Source organism: Borostomias antarcticus (genome assembly GCF_949987555.1).
Source record: "Borostomias antarcticus genome assembly, chromosome: 4".
Taxonomy (NCBI): domain Eukaryota; kingdom Metazoa; phylum Chordata; class Actinopteri; order Stomiiformes; family Stomiidae; genus Borostomias; species Borostomias antarcticus.
The window spans coordinates 30,470,775-30,490,427 of record NC_140237.1 but is presented as its reverse complement, the minus strand read 5'-3'; the positions used below and the strand labels follow the sequence as shown (position 1 = coordinate 30,490,427).

General features: G+C 43.3%; 1 protein-coding gene across 1 annotated transcript; it reads left to right on the top strand.

The window, feature by feature from the left end:
- Positions 1–7,579: 7,579 nt before the first annotated feature.
- LOC311308477 (alpha-protein kinase 3-like) lies at positions 7,580–19,077 on the top strand (the record flags this gene model as incomplete). Its single annotated transcript, XM_084437438.1, has 14 exons — positions 7,580–7,710; positions 8,678–8,701; positions 8,926–9,047; positions 9,162–9,279; positions 9,378–11,109; positions 14,663–15,194; positions 17,025–17,172; positions 17,261–17,388; positions 17,474–17,509; positions 17,621–17,895; positions 18,020–18,108; positions 18,246–18,463; positions 18,562–18,610; positions 18,768–19,077. 14 exons carry the CDS (start codon positions 7,580–7,582, stop codon positions 19,075–19,077), a joined length of 3,912 nt encoding a protein of 1,303 aa, XP_084293564.1.
- Between the last annotated feature and the right edge of the window lie 576 nt (positions 19,078–19,653).

Below are 19,653 nucleotides of genomic sequence, written 5' to 3'. Positions count from 1 at the left end.
GTGTCCCGAATGGTCTCCCAGGTCCGCCTTGTACAACTGAACTGTCAGCCCAGTGTTTCAGTGTGGTCTACAAGCTATTCAATAAAACCTGGAGAAAATGATCTGTATCTTGTCTTTACACTTACAGCACACATGCTGCACAAATGATAACCTTAATTGTATGACACTTGTTTTGTCAAATGCACAAGGGTATCTCTAACTTGGCTAGACTATGGATGTGGTGACTAGTCCAGGCCAGTCAGCATGGTATAAGCTGCATACAGGTGAGCGGAAGCTGAAACGCTTGTTCCTTGGCTAGGCCCAAGGCAGCTTGCCAGCAGGGTCAGGCCTGTGCCGGGAGGTCAGTACATTAGAACCCCCTTAGGCGGGCTGTATGTATCCTAGGTTCTCAAACTTATATTTGTGGTATAGAAAGGTAGAACTTGCTTGGTTGATTATGTAAGTGTGTGTGGGGTGCTGTTGATTTTCCTCCACACATCTCTCAGCCATATGTTTCCCCTATGTGGATCTGAAAATGGTGATAGGGATTAAATTAGGTTGCTAAGAGAACTGCTAGTCACCAGAAGCATTCAAGAACATAACCCGTGCTGGAATACTAGTGTATAAACAAATCAATACAAGTAGAGCACATCTGCACTACTCTTTATTTTTCTATTAGCTGAGACTCCAGAAAAGAGACGTGTGAGATAATCTAGAGAACTCGCACAGAGATCACTGTGAGAGGAACCATGTATATTTCTCACTGAGACATAATTGAGGTAGTGCATCCAATTGTTAATATTGTATTGAGACTCATTTGAGAGCTTGCACTACTCTCATTTTTCTTTTAGCTGAGACTCTAGAAAGGAGACACATGTAAGATAATTTAGAGAACTCACGCAGTGATCACTGTGAGACTGAACCATGTATATTTCTCAGGAGTGACAACTGAGATGAATGAGAAAATGCACAAAATCTCTCTATGGTCTTGACTAGTGCTCATTTTGTCTAGGAGATGGAAATGTGATATACAGGAGATCTCATCTTGAATTTTCCTTTGCTATGGGTAGTACCTGCAGTAGGCCTACCTACCTGTGATTAGGCTACATCTGTGACGCTGATGCATACAGAGCACGGTGGGCCTGCACGTTTATAGAAAGCATTACTCACAACACTAGGAGCTCCCATTAACATTCTTTGGGTAGGCTAGGCTACAGACTGTGTTGACCACCTTGGGTACATTCAGGCTGACTGATTCCTCCAAAGGAGGATTCGTAGAAGATGCTCTCTGTAGACTTTCCTCTCTGGAAGATAATGCACGTGTGAGGCCATTTTCTGTCCATTTAAACGTTGATACCGGCATACACACTCTTAAAACAGATGTGTTAATATCAACACACGAATGTGTCTATATAAGAAGGTATATAAGGACAACACATTCTGTGTTATATTTGACACAATCACGGTGTTAGAAAATCCACCTCTCCAGGAAGCTACTGTTCAACACAATAGTGTTGGATTTTCTAAGACAGTGATTGTGTCAAATATAACACAGAATGTGTTGTCCTTATATAGACACATTAGTGTGTTGATATTAACACATCTGTTTTAAGAGTGTGTATGCCGGTAACAACGTTTAAATGGACAGAAAATGGCCTCACACGTGCATTATCTTCCAGAGAGGAAAGTTATGGTCATTGTTGCTGAAAGGGGAAATCATCATGACAGCATAGGACAAGAGCAATGGAATATGACACAGATATGTCCCAGCAGGTATTACCAACACAAACAGGTTCTAGTGGCTTATTAAGATACTCATAAAAAGAGTATGTGTCGCCATAGCTTATTTATCCTGTCACTATCCACAAATAGCAGCTGACATCAGTTCTTGCAATTCCCTGCACACTCACACACGTGACACGGTCAGGTTCACAGTTCAATGCCACAGGCTTTATTACATCAGCAAAGAATAAAACCAAAACATACACAGTCCACGGGACAACACTAACACCTGACTCGTCTATGGGTCTCACAGAGAATATAACCTAAGAAGACAGCTTGATAACTAGGGTAGGGGTAGCCTAGAGTACGACTAGTTAAACGCTGCCGTTTCAACACTGCAGAGGACAATAAGCGGTCACGGCAATCCTCGAATATCACTGTAAAACACTGGATGCACATCCTTTGAATTTCACACGCTGACAAACATCACACAAATTAATAAATCTGTATCCCCGTGAGAGCAGCCTGATAGCTAGCGATTTCTAAAACAAGAGGTTTAGGATCCCTTAATGATCGTGCTCTTGTCGCCAGTCTCAACATGAGGCGTCTTGCAGAGTCGTTTCACCACTCAGACAGGGGCTTTCGCTAGAGGTCAGTCTAGTTCCAATCGAGGGAGGCTGTCATAAATGAGTTACAGTCATGCTCATCTGTCTGCTGTTTTTGTTGTTGTTGTTGTTGTTTATAAACTATCACATGATTTGAACTAACATCAAAGTCTGTAGGCTAGTTCGATTGAATTAGCTACCTGCAAACAAATTACTTGGATGTGTATTTGTGTTGTTGTTAAGTTATAATCATTATAATTATTTTGATTGTTATGATTTAGATGATGCTGACGATAATAATAATAATAATACCAATAATAATAATACATATTATTATTATTATATTGAGAATGCATTATAACCTGTTTTGACATAACTTACTAGTGCCCCACACAAGTGTAGCCAGTCTATTTCCCCCCAGCAGTCATAAACTTTTTCCATTTGTAAATCACTGAGACAGACTAGATGCACGGGTTATTGCACCTCTCAGGTCAACATGTGTACAAAGATATCAGATTGCACTTTTCAAATGTGCAGAGGCTTTTTAGACCTGTAGATCCTCTCATTCCTTTCCTAAAAGTAGGCAATTGTTCAGACTCACTCACGACTATACTGTATACATTGATACAGTAACATGCTTACAACCCTTTCTAAGTATTTGGCATGTGACTGGTTGATGGCAGTGTGTCTGAGTGTACGTGTGTGTCTGGGGGAAAGGGGGGGGGGGGTGCTCAGCTGTCTTCAAGTCAAGTCTTCTCCTGTTTCTGCTTCCTTCGAGCCAACTCTGGTGTGAATATCCAGTGGATGATGTCACAGCCTTAGCAGCCCAGTCTTACAAATCCAAGCCCAGTTTCCACAGACACCCATCAAACATCAAAACAACCTACCGGCTATGGTGAGCACCAACTTTGCATCACGCTAGCTGGGGGGTAAACACCCCAGGGCAAGAATTGACTTTGCCAACTACTTGTCACTACTGCAACAAAATTGGTCCTAAGCCCTTCATGTCCAAATGGAATAGAACACTGTGTTCCCTGCTCTCGTACAAAATCTGATGCAGGCGGTTGTGGCTCAGGAGGTAGAGCGGGTCGTCCAATCACCGCAGGGTTGGCGGTTTGAATCCCAGCTCCTCCTGTCCACATGTCGAAGTGTCCTTGGGCTACTGAACCTCAAATTGCTCCCAATGAGCAGGCTAGCACCTTGCATGGCAGTTGCCGCCATTAGTGTGTGAATGTGTGTGTGAATGGGTGGATGAGAGGCCATTGTAAAGTGCTTTGGATAAAAGCACTATATAAGTGCAGTCCATTTACCATGATGTGTGCTCTATGCACCTTAATAATGATGATATGTTGACATTGATATGAAAAAGGTTTTGGGACACCTACACATTACACCTAAAGGAGCTTTTATGACATCCCATTCTAAATTCATAGGCATTAATATGGAGTTGGTCCACAGTTTGCAGCTATAACACCTTCCACTCTTCTGGGAAGGCTTTCTGTGGGAATTTTTGCCCATTCATCCGGAAGAGCATTTGTGAGGTCAGACACTGATGTTGGATGAGAGGGCCTTACATCATCAAGTGCAATGCCACACGTCGGATGGAGTGATGTAGAGCACGCCTCCACTGGAACGTGGAGCAATGGAAACGCGTTCTGTGGAGTGACGAATCACGCTTCTCTATCTGGCAGTCTGATGGACGAGTCTGTTTGCCGAATGCCAGGAGAATGTTACCTACCTGACTGCATTGTGCCAACTGTAAAGTTTGGTGGAGGGATAATGGTCTGGGGTTGTTTTTCTGGGGTTGGCTTTGGCCCCTTAGTTCCAGTGAAGGGAAATGTTAATACTTCATCTTACCAAGACATTTTGGACAATTCTATGCTTCCAACTTTGTGGGAACAGTTTGGGGAAGGCCCTTTTCTGTTCCGGCATGATTGTGCCCCAGTGCACAAAGCAAGGTCCATAAAGACATGGTTGGGTGAGGTTGGTGTGGAAGAACTTGACTGGCCCGCACAGAGCCCTGACCTCAACCCCATCGAACTTTGGGATGAACTAGAACGGAGATTGCGAGCTAGGCCCTCTCGTCCAACATCAGTGTCTGAACCCTTTACCAGAAGAGTGGAAGCTGTTATAGCTGCAAAGGACCAACTCCATATTAATACCTATGAATTTAGAATGGCATAAAAGCTCCTGTAGGTGTAATGTGTACAGTAGGTGTCCCAATACTTTTGTCCATATAGTGTATATTCAAGATGCATAATGCCAGTATAGTCTTGTCGATATCTTCGTATGTTGACGTTGATGCATATTCAAGATGCATAATGGCAGCATAGCCTCGTCGTTATCTTCAGCATAATCTTCATCACACACAACAACAGAAGTCCTGTTAGTGCATCAGCCATCCAAGACCAGCACTTATCTTGCTGAACCAGCAGAGGGAAGTGCAGATGATGCGTAACACGGTCGCACCTGTTGGAATATCTGTGCTCTTCATACTGTAGTAGACAGCACCTGCCTCCTGAACTCAAAGGATGAAATTGCTTTAACAGAAAAGTGTATTTTAGTCGACTCACACAATGATTGTGTGGTTTAGTGGCACGCACCTGTTAGTCTAATGCAGTGCCTTGCTGTAGGCCCTATGCGTCAAGTAGCAGTGTTTGCTTTGTTCCGTCACTTACTTCTGAGGCATCACAAAATCTTCACAAATGGGAAAAAAATAGCATGATGTGGTCTTGTCTTAGATGTTGTACAAATTACCTTGCAACAGAGTTAGAGGAAGCTGGGTAAAAGTTCATGGCCACATGTTAAAGGTCACCATTTTGTTCATTCAATGAAGTGAATTAGGACCACTGTGGAATCAAGATTAAGTTACAGCGGTCAGTTAGTCAGCCACATGCAACCTATATCCATTACTCCTCTAGAAACAGCAGGCTGTTAATTTCAGGCTGTAAGTACACGTTGACACGATTCAGTCCTTGTTCCTTAACTGCCTCCTTGAAATTCAGCCGCCCTTGAAATTAGATTAATTGCTTTTGTGTCTCATATGGCATTTTAGGCGACCCATCTGCTTTAAGAGACTGTCATAGTCAGCTTTTTAAAGGGCACGGCTGGTATTGTATATTGGTGGAGGCTTTTGGCTATTGTTGAAATATTTGTGGTACCAAAGAACCCATCTCTTTGCTTACAGCTATTCCCTGACTCAAGTAAGGCAATGCCTGTGACGCGGTTCTGCAGTGTCCGAAGGAGTTTCACACCCGGTGGTGCTTTGATCTGAACACACCTCTTCAAGAATGCACATGCAGCCAAGGACCTCCATCTTTGTCCCCGCGGCTTCTGGCAATGAGCTCTAAGCCAGCTGCTGCAGGGGGCTCCCCCAGCTCATGTGCGTCCGTCATCAGAGCCATTGCGTGGGAGTGTGGGGGGAATAATTAGGCTTGATAACAAGCAGAGGCGCTGCATATTGGCCCCAAGTATAAAAACACTGCCTGGATGTTGGGAAACGATGGAAATGAACAAAAGTAATTTAGAATAGCTGCACAGCAGGCACGTATGCAATTTGATGAGAGTCTATGTGGAGTAACATGAGAGGAATTCTGATTGGTAACTTTAAACTTGATTTAAGTGTCTCACTCAAGAAGCTGGAATTCATAGTGATAGTGCCGGTTACAATCAGTGCTGTGTGATGTATGTTGAGTTGTCGGTATGCATGGGGAATTTATGTTAAAGGTGAAAAGGAAAAAGGTGCAAATCTTCTATGTAATTTACATAATCATGACTTGGAGCGAAATAAATGCCAACACGTCACCCATGGTATAGTCAGGAGTCAGGACCATATAAGGCTGTTCTATTTCTATTGCTTTTCCCCTGGGGGTCTGGCATATCATTGTCTATCCCAAGACAAAGAGCCCTAAGGAGTGAGTAAAAGTACTGTCTCATACCATTTCATTATAACCAAACATTAGGATAAATTGGGCAACAGTTGAATTATTATTAACTATTTGACAAGTTACTTTTATTGGCCGGGTTTCCAGAACGAGTTCAGAGGCACTTAACTCCAAAGTACTTCTTAACTCCCATACAAAGGGTTGCTTATGAAGGGTTCCTTAAGAAGGTTCGTTATCGGGAAACCCGGCCATTATTAACAAGTTACTGTAGCATAGCCTATTGCTGTTATGAAACATCACTCAAAGTGGTACATTTTAAACTTTATTTTGCAAAGTAGTTTTTCATATTCAGAATCAGCAAGCTCTCTGCCTCTGCCTGTAAATGTCAGGGTAACCAAACACTTATTTGTAAAGTAAACCAATGTGACTGGATGCCTGAATTTACATCTCATAATGGAATTTTAAGGATGGTGTGTGTCATCATTCTGATTGACAGGATCATATGATACTTTAGGACAGTCCATATCCAGCACTAAGCATGCTGTTTGAGGAAAAGAGGCGTCACCCTTTGGCCACACAAAAGTTCCACTGCTTGTGATAACCAAGGCATGTGATAACCAAGTACAAAACCTGCTTCAGTCTTGCTAAGTCCATTTGTCCAATTTGGAGGTCTACCAAATCTAAAACAACCTTGCTTTAGAGCGGCTTAGCATGGATTCAACACCTCTACAAAGCTTCAAAAGAAATATCATTACCTTTCCCAGGGATTCTTTACTAGCTACCAACAGTGTTTTCTTTTGGGTGCTAGGATATTGTACTTATCAAAGTGGTCTGAAGTCCAGTTTTGGAAAATGTGATGTGCTCTTGTGCCTATTTGTGGGCCTGCTATAAATAGGGAGGACAGGCTACGCCTGCTCATGTTTGATTGGAAATTGCAGTGCCTTGAGCCAGAGCAGTTGGTTATCTGTCAAAGGACAAAAGCTACTTTTGAATGGTGAGTTTGTCATTTATATACATCCTATTGAAAATAGCTTATTGATCAATGGCAGCGTCTGATGATCATGGGCATTTCAGCAAGTGGATCTATACTGAAGCAACTTATTTCTGCAAAGCATCTTATATGTTGATATTTGATTCAGTGTTGTAAGGTATTATGTTACATTCTAGTCAGATCTCTTTCTTACACTGTTCCCTCAGTTCACCAGTCCGGAGAGATTGAGTGCATTTTATTCTGTTTGTATTGTTATTGTCACTTTCTCCCCTTTTTCAGTTGCTGCCTCCCCGGTTAAGACCCAACAGTGACAACGGATACACTTCTTTTTTTTGCGAAGGGACTATCTACTTTTCTCACGCAAACTTTGACAAGCTTGAAACTTTATCTGGGGGAAAATGAGTTCCAGGAGGCCGATGACACGCTCCTTCTCTGACGGGAGATCCAGCTCTTACAATGGGGATGATGTCAGTGGGAGCAGCAGGGCCAGCAGCTGCAGCTACCTCTCGAGTGTCAGGCCTGAAAACAGGTATAGCCCCTCTACCAGACCACTGGGACAAGCACAGATTCACTCACAAACTATATTCCACACACTTCCCCTTGAAGTCAACTGAACCTTTGGCTGAGAAGGCATTATTGCATCTTATGCTTTGTTGGATTGAAGTGTTCTCTCTGTGTGTCAGCCTCCATAGTGTTTTGAGCTGCTGTAATGCGCTGTTTATGGGGAAAGCATGAAGCAAATATATTGTATATTCAGTTGTAGATTAACTGAATATGGATGGATGGATGACAAACAAGCCATTGTTTGTGTTGTATACAGTAATACCAGACAACAGCATTAAATGTTTCTTTTTGCTGTTTTTATTTTGTATTGTTTCAATGCAGGCAATGGGCAATGTGCAGTCAACCAACATTAAAACAGTCCTTAAACAGCACCCTATCAGAGCTAACTACCCCTAAGACTGAAATAGATGACAACACCAGACAGAGATCAAGTGACCACACATAAGCACCCAGTTAATGATGCAGTCCTCGTTATAGGAATGAAAGATTCTTCAATGAATATTCTGTCATCCATGAAATGTTATTTACCACATATTGTAGCCTACTGCATGCTATGATGCTTCAATACATGCATTCTGTATTGAATGCATTATGCCAAGGGATCATGTTTGTCTCATCTATGTTAATTAATTTCATATGGACAAAGAATGAGAACCCTATACTGTACATCATGAAAAGGATTACATCAAAACCCCAAAATATATTATTATTTAAAGTATTATTATTAAATACTATTATATTAAATATTATTCTTAAATACTATATACTATATATAAAGTATATTATTTGATAATAGATTGAAACACTATATTTGAACAACAATTAATATGAGTTTTATTAACATTTTCCATATATGTGTATATTCATTCATGCATTGTGCCTGACAAGCTGCTTCTATTTGCCTCCTCTTCGCATAGCCATTCAAGTCACAGGTATTCTCAATACAGCCCATCAAGGTACTGTAATGCATTTGTTCATAACTCCAGTAACTAACGCTTGCACTGAGCAATTTCATCTTAATATCTGCTTGGGTTGCGAACAACAGTGACATTTTTCAAAGTATTTTTTCAAACAACGTATTTCCATGGTTGTAAAATGCAGCATTATTTTACATTACGTGAGGAACGTGAATGCGGGAGTATGTTTTCAGTTCAGCTAATCAGCTAGGTGTGTTTTGCAGAAGCACATTGTGCAGTGTTATGGCACATTTAACAGAGGAGACCCAGCCGCTCTTTGAGACAACCTTAAGATCAAGAGCAGTATCTGAGACCAGCAATGTGAAGTTCACCTGCCTGGTGTCAGGTAAACGTTCATCCCCATCACCCTTTCATTTTTAAACCACTCTTTCCTTAACATGTTTTCATGCTCCATGTACATTAACTCCATTACCTTTCACTCTTTTGATAATCTCTCCAGGCTACCCCGCTCCCGAAGTAACGTGGTATAAAGATGACACACAACTGGACAGATATTGTGGACTTCCGAAGTACAAAGTCTTTCGTGATGGACAGGACCATTCCCTGCATATTTACAAGTATGGATTTTCTGAGGCTCAGTATTGCTGCCATTGATTTGAGTTGTCTGTCATCTTCATTGTGTAATAAACATGTAATAAACTATCATGTTTTGTAGTTGCACGGAGGAGGACGCAGCCATTTACCAAGCATCAGCCAGGAACAGCAAAGGTATCGTGTCCTGCTCTGGGGTTCTGGAAGTAGGCACCATGAGTGAGTACAAGATCCACCAGCAGTACTTTGCCAAGCTCAAAAAGAAAGCCGAAAACAAACGCAGGGCGCTGGAGGAGTCCAGGCCATGGGACGAGGAGAACCATGGTCCTGGTCCTCAGGAGCAACTGAGGACCATCAGCCCGGACCGCTCCCAGAGGAAACGCCGGTCCCCCATGGAGGCCAGCTTGAGTGCCCCCAGCTCCATGGAGGACGAAGAGGCTGAGGTGAACCCTCCAGCCCTAGTCCCTGGGGCAGAGGCCAGGCTACAGGAGACGGCTGTGGATGGAGAGGAGAAGCCTATACCTACGACTAATGGAGCTGCACCCTATATCCCCAATGGTCAGGCTATAAAAGAAAACGGCAGCAAAGGCATCACATATATATATGATTCAATGCAAAAGACCTTTATCGCACACCCACCCAAAGCACCCTTTGCCAAGAAGAAGATAAAGATATCTAATGGAGTGGAAAGTGTGAAGGGTGATAGTCTGGCAGAGATGGCGTCTGAGGAAAGAGTGACAAGTGGAGGGGCCAGTGCAGTACACAGCCAGGAAGATTCTTTACATGCACAGGGGTCGGTAGATGAGGTCATGGAAGTGGAGAGCTCGGCTCCAGATCATGTAAAAGAGGCCGAACAGGAAGAGAAAGTGTCCCTGTCCAACGCGGTTGGTTCTGTAGGAAAGGAAAAGGTTCAAATGGAGAGAACATTGCATCGCCCCTCGCACAAGGAGCAGCCTCTCAGCCTTTCTGCATCTTCTGATGTCCCTTCCCCCACAAAGGACATCTCTGGGACGAAGAGTGAAAATGGTGTGGAACAGGAAAAGGTTCTAGAAGTTGAACCTAAGAATATTGTGGGATGTCAGGAGGCAAATCTCACCATCTCATCACAACCAAAACCAAGTTCTTCAATCACTAATACAACAGTGGAGATTAAATCATATCCAGAAGATGTAACAGTCATGGAAGTAGATGAGAAGCCCTCAACTCCGGAACTCATACAGAAGCCCTCAACTCCAGAACTCATACAGAAGCCCTCAACTCCGGAACTTATACAGAAGCCCTCAACTCCGGAACTCATACAGAAGCCCTCAACTCCGGAACTCATACAGAAGCCCTCAACTCCGGAACTCATACAGAAGCCCTCGACTCCGAAACTCATACAGAAGCCCTCGACTCCGAAACTCATACAGAAGCCCTCGACTCCGAAACTCATACAGAAGCCCTCGACTCCGGAACTCATACAGAAGCCCTCAACTCCGGAACTCATACAGAAGCCCTCAACTCCGGAACTCATACAGAAGCCCTCAACTCCGGAACTTATACAGAAGCCCTCAACTCCGGAACTCATACAGAAGCCCTCAGCATTGGGGTCCATGAAGAGCACTAATACCCTTGTGAACAAAGCTAAAGCAGCAGTGAAGGATTCAGCACCAGTTGTGGCGCCGAGCTCTGATGCTTCCATTAATGGAAATACACTGTCCAGGGTCTCGGAGTCTACAGCGACCCCATGTGACAGAGAGACTGTCTTGCCTCAGCGTCTGTCTGTGTGTGAACAGACAGGCGATCAGCTGTCTGGGAAGGAAACAAGCAGCAGCAGAAAGAATGTGTCTGTGTCGGGGCCCCCACTGCCGGGGGAGGTGAGTGGCTCTGTTCCTATGAGCTCATGGGCGCTTTGCGTTGCCAACACAGGCCAGATCAGTAACACAAGCACCCCAGGGCTATTTATAGGTTTTACAAGTATGCCTCTGTGTGACTAGACTTATAAAGACGCATGCGCTGGCAAATGTAACAGGCATATTCCCACCGCACATATGGCTGAATTAATATGAACTCAAAGGTCATACCGGTGGCCTATCAGTGAGCACAGGGCATAGAGATTATTTGTTTGCAGCATGTGCATTGCGCAATCGCAATTTGGCTATTAATAATCCTTGTTTGACAGTGTAGTAGTAACTGTTGATGGTCTTGGTGAAGAGCCAGTCAAAAAGCACAATGGAACAGGTGGTGCTGATGCTTAAACTGTTTTGCATTTGTTCAGATAAAAACTGAGGACATAATACATTTTCTATAAGTTGTATTTCACTGTAGTGCCTCAGATGGGTCTTCCCGGGGTGAATCTTACCAGAGCACCTCTTAACATTATCTACATTCCATTCTTCCCCAACAAAGGGGCATACAGTACACCCTTCCTCCAAAGACTCAGCTGTGGACATTGTGGTAGAGGGACATGAGGTTTCAATCTATACTATGCATTATTGGAAAAAAGGCCCCCCTGAAAAACACTTCAAGAGCCTGATAGAACATTTTATTGACAAAATAGTTGTTGCTGGAACCTTAGCTTGATGTGGAAATTCTGGCCTTTCGGTAAGAGCTGAAATGCTTCGGTAAGAGAAATGCTGTAGTTCTATCTTGAGCCCAAAAAGTTTTTTTTTACTATTATTATTTCCCCTACATGGATAACAGAGCAAACTAAAATGGTTCAAGCTAGTACTTCTTTTTTCACAGAATGTAGTGTCATAACTTATTATGGCTCATGAACCATCAAAGTGGAGGTAGTGTGAATGGTCCTTTCACTGATTCATGGCTTATCTCGTCCACTGATGCACTGACACATGACGCAGGCCTCCAATTAGACCCTCTGGGTGCTAATTTAATCAGAGTTTTAGCCCCCCTGTGGCTGTGTTGTTTTAAGACTAAAGATACATGAGTGTAGAATGGAGTCGATCTCAGAACAGATCCCCATGCATTTGGCAGAGGGAATCGACTTTTACAGTAATGCCAACCTCAACTATTGCACTGAAATCAGATGTGACAGTCCTGATATTGCCAATGTGGCTCCTACTTGAGATAGATTCTAATATTGTAATCATGGTTTGGGGGCTTAGTATCCATTGGGTTGGACCTGTGTGTGGATATGAATGATTTGACAAGATATTTGCTGTCACTTCAGAACAGGCTATGTGACAGACTTACAACTTTGGAAAACATCACAAGATCTATTGGTTTCAGTTGGTAAATTTGACGCACTGCATACTGTAGCAGTCAACACACACAATGGAAAACCAGATCTATTGCATATTTATATATATACAGACTGATCATCTTTCTGTTATCTACTTTTATCTACTGATTTACTGAGACAGCGGCCCTTGAACTATGTACAGCAACACTGATACCCTGCTCCAGATGAGCAATCAGTGTGTCTGGGCAGGGGGATAGCATGTTGCCTCATTATTGATTTACTAGTGTTGATATTTTTAGAGCACCACTTCCGTGGATTTCATGGGCTCTCTTTATGATAGCACAATGTCATGCCCTCTGTGACTTAGTATTTCCCCGGTCATTTTGTATGCAGTACATCAAATACATATGGGGATCTATGGGCATCTATGTCTAAAGGAAATACATGGGCATCTACTGTATTCATTTTACCCTGCTCCTCTCTTTCTTGTAATATGTCGTTACTGCCTTTAAATTCATATGTGTTTATGCATGTCCAGTATAGTCATAGATAAAGGAATACGTATTTACAGCATGGAAATCTCTGCTTGTTTGTGCCTCAAGGTTACACAGGCCCACACACAGACGGGGAGGAATGATGCACCTGTTGACCTCAAATCGCTAACTACCCGCAGCGAGTTGGATGCACGGTTGCCACAACGGCCTACCTTGGAGAGAGGGGCCACGACAGATGCCGACCAGACTCCCACTTTGCACAATCCTAGCCAATCGGCCTCTGACGAAATGACGCAGGGCACATGGGATCATTCCAGGGGATCAAATGAAAGCCATACAGTACCTTCTACAGATTTACTAAAGTCACCCCTCGAAAGCCCGGGTGATAGTGACAACAAGTCAGGGTGTAACGTTTCACCCACACTCCAGCAAGGCCAAGTTGAGATAGCTATAAAAACTTTAGGGGGGACAGAAATACCAGTTGACAAGAATGTACAGGGAAATGAGATAGGCGAACGGCAAGTACAGATAGGCAACTTTGCCTCTGTGGGGAGAAAGATTGACGTTGATACTGAAGTTGGCTCATTTAGCCGGATTCATCAGGATGATGTAAAAAGAACGGATGCACCAGAAAAGGAAAAGATTGACAATATTGTGTTGGATGTAAAAATGGAAAAAAATGGACAAGTTGTCCCAAGAACACTTCCACTAAATCTGAACCTTGAGGCTGTTACAGACAAATCACAGATAGCAGACTTAACAAGTGTCCCGAATCCAAACTCTCAGCACAACTCTCAACAAATCTCAGCACAACAAACAAAGGACTTAAAAGTTGTTCCGAAACCTGATCCTGTCATGTCCATTGCTGAGATTTTAAGGGCTCAAATGAAGGCACTTGCCTCTACTGTGAATAGTTCAGCGGCACCCATCGTACCAATGCACGTCTCCAATCAAAATGTAGACCATCGGCCTACACCCTCCCAATTAACAGAGATTCAGAATTCAGTACAAGGCCCAGCTATGAGAATGGAAGAGACAGACTACAGTAAGGACTCAGGAAAACCCAAGCTTAAGAAGGAAATTGATACCAATATTGGCTCTATTTCTGCTGCTAATGTTGTGTTAAGACATGACAAAGTTGAGCCTCATAGTTGTACTGAAAGTAAGCTATTGCAGTCCTCCAACATTGTCAGCCCTGTAGTTGAGACCTTACCAAACAAGTTTGTAATTCCGCCTATTTCTATCATAGACATAGAGAACACATTTAAAAACAGAACTCCCATTATAGTAAAGGATAACGATAGCGTCATGGATACTGGCCAGGAACCTGGAACATCGTTGTGTCCACCTCTGGAAAATAGTACTGATAGTCTGACTGGGAAGAACAGTATGGATTCATCTTTAATTACAACATCAATTCCACCTGTAAATATCTCTCAAGAGCACAAGCAAGACCAAGGAAATACCATAGAGGACATGGATTCTTCATGGTCTGTACCTCCAAAAGTCAGCAGTCAACATATGGTTTCTTTGCCTCAGGAGAATTCAAAAGCTATCAGCTCACTTCCATGTGACAGCAAGAAACACTCTCTTACTGAAAGGCCAGACTTTCCACTAAACATGACTCCAACTGTGTCACTTGTCAGTGATGTGAAAAACGTTCAACCAGATTCTGCAATGCTTTTAGACCCACTAGAGGAACATACACTTATTGTGCCCCAACGCAATCCCCAGATCACGCTTGATACACCTCCACACACTCCTACAAGTCAGCCGAATAGCACTACATCCAGCGAGATTAAAGTTGAAGACTATTCAAAGATAGACCCTTTAATTCCAACATCAAGTACTGATGAAAGCCCCTTGCTGAGGAAAAAAGAAGATACATCCCCAATCCCCTCAGCCACCCCGCAAGAACTGGCCTTAGGAGCTCGTCGCAAAATCTTCCTCCCAAAACCTAAAGGAGAAGATATGGAAGCTACACCCCCAGCTGATAGCCAACCTCAAAGGGAGGAAGTCCTCAAGAAGGGCAGCAGGCTGTCCCCAGAGAACCCCTCCATGTCTCCTAGTCTGTCTCGCAAGACAGCCCTGCTCCAGCCCCCCAGCGGTCAGAGCACCCCTCCAGCAGAGAGACGTTCCCCTCTGCTCAACAGAAGGAAGGTGGCTCCAGGGGCCCCGGAGCAGATCCAGGAACCTGTTCAGCGTACAGAGACCACCAGGACTGAGGAGAAACCAGAAGACAAAGACAAGCACAAGCAATTCAAAGGTAATGCTTATATATATATATAATTTTTATTTTTAAATATTTTTTTTACCTTTATTTTCCAGGGGAGACCATTGAGACCAGGTTATCATTTGCAATGGTGCCCTGCAAAACATCATACATTAATAAAACAATTACAAAGACCTATTATTTACACATTCAAATTGATCAAATAAACACAAAAACACCATACCTAGATAAATACATTGAAATAAAATTTAGGAAACTGATAACATTATTTAAAAGCAAGCACAAACCTGCACCTCAATTTCATTTAACATATTTTTTTAAACTGCCTTTTTAAAACTTTTTTTTAAAGAGACTAAGGCATCCAATTTGATTGCCTCTTGAAGCTCATTTCAAGTTTGAGGGGCACAGTAACTAAACGCCTAGCTCGGTTCTGACTCGAGGGACATCAAGAACTAGCCAATCATGAGGTCTTGTTTGGTGATGAATAGAACGCAAGTAATAAGGGAGGTCAGATAGTTATACAGCTTTTGTAAGATTGCTTTATACACATACTGTACGGAGTAGAAGCTGTTTTCTCCTAGCAGCCAGGGATGGCCAGCTGGCTGGCTCTATCCTCGGCTTGATCCCAGCTCCCGGCAGTATGCCGAAGTGTCCTTGAGCAAGAAACTGAACTCCTAAATTGCTCACATGCGGCACAGTACCTGGTATTGTTACCTCACAGTGTAGCAAATTATGGACATGGCGCAAGCTACAACAGCAAGAAGGTCTCTGCGTCTTTCTGTGCAGTAAATGGTAAATGGACTGGATTTATATAGCACTTTCAGCCAAAGTGCTTTACAATGGCCTCTCATTCACACACATATTCACACACCAATGGCGACAGCTGCCATGCAAGGTGCTAGCCTGCTCATTGGGAGCAATTTGGGGTTCAGTGTCTTGCCCAAGGACACTTCGACATGTGGACAGGAGGAGGCGGGATTCGAACCGCTGACCCTACGATCATTGGACGACCCGCTCTACCACTGAGCCCCAGCCGCCCCACCAGCCACTACAGAGTTTGCATGTTGTCCCCGTGTTCGCAAGGGTTTCCTCCCAAAAGAACCCAATATGAAAAACATGTAGAAAAACAGATGCTCTTCAGTCCTGCCTCTGACCAGGACCTGGACTGAGCACTTGGACTTGGTTCCTGGGTGCCATGAACGATGGCTGCCCACTGCTCCTGAAGGAAGACAGCTTAGATGGGGAAAAATGCAGAGGACAATTTCCACCGGCGACCCCCAAAGTTGTGTGTGTGTGTGTGTGTTTGTGTGTATGTTGTGTGCTATGCCACTGCTCACTGTGTGTAATATGTGTGTCACCACGTGGCCGATAAAGAACCCCACCCCCACCCCCTCGGGTCCTTTAATTATTATAATCAGTGTCAAGCTGTTTCAAGGTGGTAGAGGCAGTGTGCAATAAATAATGTTGCCATAGTCAATTACTGACAAGAAAGTAGTCTGAACTTAAGATTGCTGTCATCACGTGAAAAACATGATTTGTTTCTATAAAAGAACCCAAGTTTCACCCTTAACTTTTACATACATTAGCTCATTAACATGCATCTTGAAGAATAGCTTTTCATCCATAAAAATCCCAAAATATTTGTAAGAAGGTACTCTCTCAATTATAGAACCATCCAAAGTGCAAATATTGAAGTCAGTGTCCCATTTAAATGTAGTGTGAAAATTATGAAATGTATTATCCTGTGTAGAGGAAGTAGTCTTGTCAAATAAAGTGACATGCTAAGTTATAATTAGTTTTGCTTAAACATAAGAAAGCATATATCTTTGCCTAATTGTGCTTGTGGGTGTCCCTCTCTCTCAGCTCCTCAGGTTATCCGTAAGATTCGGGGGGAGCCCTTCTCAGACGCCTCAGGCCATTTGAAGCTGTGGTGCCAGTTCTTCAACGTGCTTAGCGACTCTACCATCAAGTGGTACAGAGATGAAGTGGAGATTTCTGAGGTTAAAAAAAGGTATCATAAGTCCCAAGGCAGTCTTTAAAATGTAATTGTTGTACGCTTTTTACAGTTTTGTGATCCCTAACACCCGTTTCTTTCCCAGTGCAGAAGATGAGACTCAAGTAGCACTAGCCATTGTCCAGACTTCAAGTAGAGACTGTGGAGTTTACGGATGCACAATCACCAATGAATATGGCACAGACTCGACAGACTTCCTTCTAAGTTTCGATAGTATGTAGTCTCTCATTTAAAACATTTTCAGATGATTGCCTATTCATCTGAAGTGTAACTCATTCTGTCATTATCCTTTTCCCAGTACTTGCTGGCATGTTTTTACGTGAGGATCCGGCAGGTAAGACAGCCTTTTTAATAATTTGAGCAATTTCCTGTTTTAAATTGTTGTTTAATATTGTACCCTAGCCCCTTTTGGTTCCTATTGTCTCATCATTTGCCCTCTGTGTAGTGGGAGAGGAGATTGAGATGACACAGCTGGTCTTCAACAAGGGACTGGCTGACTCTGGGCTCTGGGGTAACAAGTTGTTTGGGCGCATCATGATGACGGAAAATCATCTTGGTGAGGGCTGCTCCCACAAGGCCTGCAGGGTGAAGGTCATCTACGGCCTGGAGCCTGTGTTTGAGTCAGGGACCACCGGTATCATCAAGGTGCGAAGCCCCATTGCCTACGGGGACAAAGGGGAGAGCAACCTACTAGAAAGGAACCAGGAAACCACCCAGCTGGTAAGGGCCATGAAGAAAATTAACATAGAATAAACGTTGACAAGGCAGAAAACAAGTTGTTAGTGCTGTGACCCTCGCAACCGAATAGTATTTGCTCATGCAAATGTGTTGTATTCCTCAACAGGAATGTAGAATTCAGAACATTGCTCGTGAATACTGCAAAATATTTGCTGCAGAAACCAGAGTGATAGAAAACTTTGGACCAACACTGGAGTGAGTGAGATGATCACACTGCATTATAATGTCTAATGAATTTCTTTACATCTCTCTCTCTCTCTCTCTCTCTTTGCCTGCAGTACTACTCTATACTATAACATGAACAATAACACTCACATTGCTATGTTTCACAGAGTGATTCCACGTTACCTGATGTATCGGCCTGCAAACACTATTCCCCATGCCACAGTGGAGGCAGATCTGAAGGGGGTCTACCTCAGGTACTGTCTGCTGGATGCCACAGGCAGGCTTATCATGAGGACTGGCTCAGAGGTAGAACAGAAGTGCTGTGCTCTACAACACTGGATCCACCAGTGGACCAATGGCAACCTACTTCTCACTCGTCTGGAAGGTACACAGTGTAATCCAGCCGGGTTGACCAATAGAACCTCTGTTATGTCTGAGCAAGGGAGGCTGTGATTAACTCTGTTTTATGTGATTATATTGCAGGCGTTGACACCAAGATCACCAATGTTGGAATCTCTATCAAATCAAAAGGGTACCTCTTTTTACCATGGTGTTGCATTCATAAAGAAATTGGCTTGGTCTCTACTCAAACTTATTTACATTTATATTGCTGCGATTGACAACCCATTCTACCAGCAACCTTCCCTAATGTTACTATTACAATGCTCACAACTGTGTCTGTACCACAGGTATCAAGGTCTCACTCCTACTGGAAACCCCAAGGTGTTTGAGCAGTTCATCTCTCAGCACCAGTGCAACTACTACTGCGGCCTTCTCAAGCTGAGAACCCTGAAGACCATGGACTCGCTGCAGACACCAGTCAAGACAAAGAGCTCCCGGAGCCCCCTGCTTCAGCGCAAGACGGCGCCCGGCTCCTCAAGCCCTCAGATGTCCAGGAAGGCCACAACCAGTCCCAGGATCTCCAGGAAGTCGGAGTCTGAGGATAGCAAGGCCACCTCCACACAGAAGGGTGGAGAGGCTCCCAAATCTGTCGGGTAGTGTGGCTTCATTGTCAAAGGCCACTGCTTCTCTTGACGGAATACTGAATCACAAATGGATTCAAATATGGTCATTCCTCAAATGTTACTTTACAGCATGTTCAATGGAACAGCATTGTGATCAGAACCTGTCTTTTACAATTGCAGAGAGTGGAAAATAAGGTTACTTATGGTGAAACAGGTAGATTAAAAGGTAGACTGCTTTGGAAATAATATTTTCACCCAAAACACAACATAGGGAGATGCACAGCCCAAAGGGCAGAGTACACTAAAGCACATATTGGGATTTTAGGTATATCAGTAAAGGTGTGCTCTAGCCCCAATCCTTTCAAAGAATCCCTAGTCATATTTAATGTAGGCCTATTCCATGCCACTGTTACACAGTGGATATAGACTGTCCTGTTTATACTGTAATTATCCTAATTTTCATGTTACAGTGTATAACATTTTTAGATTGTGCTCCATTGAATGATATGGCCGTGAAAATAAAATAAATTAAATGCATATTTGTTTTTCGATGTTCCTCTTCATTGTATTGGATGCTTTTTCCCCAGTGATCTGCAAAGCATTTGGCATT